Genomic DNA, 5,319 nt, shown 5'->3' with positions numbered 1-5,319 from the left:
TTATTTTTGCAGCACAGAGCAGCCGATGCAGTGCTCTGGAGATGGGTTGCGTGGCACACGGGGACATGATCTGTCCCTGCTCTGCAAGGAGCGGGTATGCCAGGGCTTTGCTCCGTGCTGGTGGTCGTTTGCTCTTACTCTGGGTAATGGAGGAGCTGTGCTGTTGCTATGGGTCAGCTGTTGCAGGGAAAAGCAGTGCTGCCCCCACACACTGCAGCCAGCAGCAAGGCAGGCGGTATCCCTGCCTTAAATAAAGCACGGAGCCAACACCAGGAGGGGATAAATATTCACTCTACACTTGCATGTCCGTCCAGGCTGGGTTTGGCAGCCAAGTGCTCCCAGCTGGGGTTGGTTTCTCAGCAAACATCCCTGAACCTTCACAATGGATTCCTATCTGTGCAACCTGCCACTTCCCAGGGCTCAGCCAGCCCCCAGCAGCTGCCCCTTCTGCAAGTGGGAGAGGAGGTGGCTAAGGATGCTCCGTGGCCACCAGCTTCTTCAGAACCACAGGGCAGGGGAGGGACCAGCACATGCCCAGATGTAAAGCACTCCTTCAGCCCACACCCAGCTCACAGCCCCAGGAGCCACGAGGACACTGTGTCTATCTCAGTGGGGCCACATGTGGCACAGCCCCAAACTGGACTCCAAACTGCTCTAAAGCCTGAGCAAGAACAGAGGGGTTATGCAATGCAGGCTGGAGTGAAATATTTATCAGAGTTTAAACAAGTAACACGCAGGAAGCCAGGCAGAAAGAAAGAGGAGTGACGGACAAAGAGGGGAAGGAAGTGGCTCATCTCTTCCCACCAACAGGATGGGGCACAGCTGCCCTCAGCCCCACTCCAGGGCTGTCCCCACTGTTCCGACCATGTGCCACTATCCCCAGCCCCCAGGGACACCCCATCGTCTCCCAGCACCCATGCTGGGTGGAATACCTGCCTGGGGCTGAGGCTGTGTCACCACCCTGGGAGATGAGCACCAAAGTGCTTCCTGCAGGTTCTGAAAGCACCACCGCTGCATTTCAAGTTATAAGTTAACCTCAAAGGCCTTATTTGTTCGGGTGCAGGCAGTATCTCAGCTCCCCACTGCTTGCAGCCCAGTCCCAAAGTGAAGGCCACTGTCAGTAGAAATCTTTATTAAACACAAAGCTCAGCGGAACACAAGCTTGTTAAAGGCATTAAGTGAAAGTGCGGCTCCAGCCTGGCCTGAAGGCCCCTCCATCTTCCCCACAGCCCCTTTGGAGCCAGGGAGGAGGAAACAAACCCAAAATACACTCAGCCTGAAGGGCTGCACAGGAAATTAGAGAGAAAGCCTGGAGACAACATTTGGTCCTCATTGGAGCTTGGAGGTGCACATGTTCCCCATCTTCACACATCCTGGGACACCCCCAGCCCACTCCATCGCTCTTCCTGCAGCCATCTGATGCATGTAAGCTCTGGGGCCAGCACACCCTGCCGGGACCCTCCTCCTGCACCACCTCCCCCCGTTCCCACTCCCGCCATCCAGGGAGAGCCCCTCACGGCATAAATAATAAATAAATACCCCACGCTCTGCCGGCACGGTGCCACCCTGCAGAGCTGGCCCTTCCCAGCACAAGAAAACCTCCCGGCACCCCCACACCACCACATACCCCCCCCAACCCCTCCCGGGAAACTAAACGCTGTCCCCAGGGAACAATAATAAATTAATCCGATCTATACACAGGACTGCTTAAAGCTCTGCCATGGGCACCCTGCGGCTGGCCCGCAGTGAGGGGCACCCAATGGGGACCCCTTGCTCCCCAGCATTCTCCTCCTGGGACAGGAGCAGCCCCCTGTGAGGGCTCAAGCACCAAGCTGGGATCTGTCCCATTGCGGCGTGGAGATGCCAGAAGGGAAGGAAGAAAATATTGCAGAGGGGACGGATGGAGGGGGCCCCAGAGCTGCTGCAGCACAGGGACCCAAGGAAGGCACCAGAGCCACGCCAAGGCACAGGGCACCATGTGGCTGTCCTCAGCCCTGCCCACATTTCCTTGGCAGTGGGGCAGCTTCAGAAATCAGGACAGAACCTCAGAAGTCCAAGTGCGTGAAGTCCCCAAAGTCACAGTCAAAGAGCTCACTGATGCCCTCACCGTCCTCCAGGCCGAAGTGGTAATCCTGTGGCTGTGGTGGTGACAGTGCAATGAACTCATCCGTCAGGAAGCCCGACAAATCGTCCTTGCCCTGCTCCAGGAGTGTGTCCATGGAGGCCAGCGGCGACAAGCTCACATCCTCCGTGGGGCACTTGGAGGGCAGCGCTGTGCCTGGCAGCAGTGCCTCTGCGGGGACAGACCATGGCTGTCAGCCCCACAGCACACACCAGAACAGCAGAATTGCTGTGCTCTGAGCCACTGAGGCCATGCAGATTGCACACAAAGCATTGGGAGAGCTCAGAAACATTCAGGCCAACCGGGCAGCATGACCCAGACCACTTGTTGAGTGGTGGGACGAAGAGGGACAGTGTCCTTTCCTAAGCAGAAAGCTCCAGGGCTGCCTCTGCCAAGCTTGGGTAGAAGCAAAGCCGACAGCTGGGTGGATCACAGAATATCCCAATTTGGAAGGGACTCACTTATAAAGATCATTGAGTCCAGCTACTTGGCACTGCATGATGTGAACATGGAGGCCGGGCTGCCCCTAACACACAGCCAAGAGCTCAGTTCTGTGCTTCATGCAGCCCTTTTCGCTCATGCTCCTGGTCATGACAGTGTCCTCACCCCATCCCCCCATGCCCTCATCCCATTCCCATCCCCATCTTGCTCACCAGCCAGCAGCATGTTCACATCCTGGGCAGGATGCAGGAGCGGGGAGGCTCTCTGCTGCGATGAGCCAGGGGACAACTCTTCAGCAGGTGCCTTGAAGGGGCTCTTGACAGGGCTGCAGACCCCTGAGCTGTCCTCGGGGCAGAGGAACACATCGATGGGGCCCTGAGTGCTTTTCACAGAGACCTGGAAAGCCTGGGGACAAGAGGGACAGCTGGGACACGGAGTGCCAAGGCGGAGTTGTACCAAGGGCTGTGTGGAGGACAAGGACTTTGTGACCCACGGGGGGGACTGGGAAACTCACCTCTGCTGGGTCTGAGACTTGCAGCTGGGTCTCTGGGGGTGCCTTGATAACCATCACCATTTGCTCAGAAGGGTCCACGATGCTCCGGAGGTCCTGGCAGGTGACATAGGCTGCAGTGTGGTGGGTCAAGGAGCAGACACAGGGACACATTCACACAAAACCCCAAACAGTGACCGTAGGTGCCGGTGGGGCTCCATTCCCCGCACCTCTCCAGCCCAGCCAGCCCCATCCTGGCCCCGCACCGAAGGATATTGCTGGTTGGAGGGATCCTCGGTGAGCAGCCGCAGCTGCACCGTGCACGTCTGGATGAGATCGTCCAGCTGCTGCTCGGCCGCATGCAGATCCCGCAGCTCCTTCTCCAGCAGTCGCTGTTGGCTGGAGGCCCCCACGGCCACCTGGCTGCCCCTGGGATACACAGAGCCGTCACCCCCAGCACAAACATCCCAGTGCTGCCATCACCACCTGACCTCAGGGCGGGAACCGGCCACCAGCACTGCTCTGAGCTTTGCCCTCCCTCCTCCACCCTACACCCAACCCCGGTGGCTCCTGTGTTTCCCCCCATCCTGGGGACATACAGCCACTGGATGTTGTTCTTGGACTTCTTGGTGATGAGCTGGATGCCCTCCAGGACATTGGTGATGTCGTAGATGCGCCTCTTCTGCACCTTCAGCACCTCGGCTGCCCAGTTGAGGTCCACCACACCATCGGGGGATTGGCTGAGCAGCTCCAGGAAGCGCTTGGTGGTGAGGTTCAGAGAGGTTTCATAGCGGGATTTCTCCCCGGGAGACTTTGTCCCTGTTGGGGACAGGTGCAGGATTCAGTTGCAGGGCCCAGGACAGCCCCAGTACCAACACCACCACACCTTGCAGGTGAGCAGCACCCCGACATCTGCTGTCTGGGGGGGAAGCTCGGGGGATGGGCGCTGCGGGGCCCCGCAACTGAGATCTGACAGCGAGCAGCCAGGCAAGGCCTGACGCTCCCAGGGGGACGGCAGATGGCAGAGGTGAAGCGGGAGGTGACGCAGCCCGTCATGAACGAAGGGACCGAGCCAGCACTGCGCCCGCAGCCGGCCGAGACGGCCGCACAAGGACGGCCGCGCCCGCAGCTCCGAGCTGGCAGCACAACGGGGAGGGCCGCGCCGTACCTCTGCCGGGGATCCGGGCCCTGCCGCGGGCCGCGGGCAGGCTCTCGGCTATGTACTGGTGATCCGTCTCCAAGTTCAGCTTCCGCTTCACCTGCGGGACAGGGCCTCCTCAGCGCGGGGAAGCGGAACGCACCGCGGCGGCAGGCCCGGCCCCGGCCTCCGGGGGCAGCCCCTTGCAGCGGCGCGGGCGCGCGGGCGGAAGGCGGTCCCGGCGGCAGCTTCCGGAGCGGCGGTGCCCCGCGGGGCCGGGCCCTAACGCGGGGCCGGGCCCTGATGGGGGGCCGCTCCCGCCAGCCGTCTCGCGTGGGCACTGCGCGGCCCGGCCCCGCCCGGCGGCTCGCGCCACCCCGGGAGGCCCCGCCGCCCCCCGCTCCCTCCCCCGTCCCGCGGGTTACCGGCGGGCGGCCCAGCGCGGGGCGGCGCGGCGCGGGGCCGGGACGGGAGGGCTGCGGCGTGGCGAAGAGCAGAAGGTCGGCGTCGGGGCGGCAGCCGCCCGCGGGCTCCTCGGAGGCCGAGACGATGAGGAGGTGCGGGGAGGCGCCGCCCAGCAGCGCCGCCAGCCCCGCCGCGCCGCCCGCCGTAGCCATGGCTCAGGTGACGGGCGGCGCGGGGCGCGGGGCCGCGGCCGGGGCGGGGGCGCGGCCCATGCCGGGCGCGGGGCCGCTCCACGCCGCGCCGCCGCCGGGCTATCCCGCGCTCCGGCCCCGCGCGCCTTTGCGCGCCAAATCCTTTTTGCCGCGAAAGCGGCGCCAACCTCCCCGCGCCCTCCCATTGGCTGCGCCCTCCGCCGAGCGCCGAGGCGGGGGTGCGGGGGCGCCGTCCGATTGGTCGAGGTAGCCGGAGGGAGGAGCGCTACCGGTCGCCCATTGGTCTAGGGCGGCGGCGGCGGACGCGCTGACAGGCGGCCAATCAGAACGGCCGCGCCGAGGCAGGGGCCAATCAGAAGGCGGCTCAGGGACGCGGCCGTGGCGCCGCGTGGGTGAGGAGCGCGGCGGGGCCTTAAAGGGGCCGAGGGTAGCGCGGAGCTGCGGCGCGTGGGGCCACGCTGGGACGGGGTCTGCAGCGCTGGGCGCTTCCTGCGCTCCTGGCCTAGAGTCG

General features: G+C 63.5%; 1 protein-coding gene across 1 annotated transcript; it reads right to left on the bottom strand.

Annotated features, from left to right (window-relative positions):
- Nucleotides 1-840: 840 nt before the first annotated feature.
- On the bottom strand, nt 841-4,819 carry E2F1 (E2F transcription factor 1). The gene is made up of 7 exons (XM_048963550.1): nt 4,617-4,819; nt 4,222-4,312; nt 3,653-3,872; nt 3,330-3,482; nt 3,078-3,192; nt 2,776-2,968; nt 841-2,293 (listed from the first exon to the last, which is right to left on the bottom strand). The coding sequence occupies exons 1-7, from the start codon at nt 4,806-4,808 to the stop codon at nt 2,046-2,048; spliced, it is 1,212 nt and encodes a 403-aa protein (XP_048819507.1). The 5' UTR covers nt 4,809-4,819; the 3' UTR covers nt 841-2,045.
- Between the last annotated feature and the right edge of the window lie 500 nt (nt 4,820-5,319).

The sequence above is a fragment of the Lagopus muta genome, chromosome 16 (assembly GCF_023343835.1).
Source record: "Lagopus muta isolate bLagMut1 chromosome 16, bLagMut1 primary, whole genome shotgun sequence".
Lineage (NCBI taxonomy): Eukaryota > Metazoa > Chordata > Aves > Galliformes > Phasianidae > Lagopus > Lagopus muta.
Note: the sequence above shows the minus strand (reverse complement) of the source record. Positions and strands in the feature narration are given on the sequence as shown.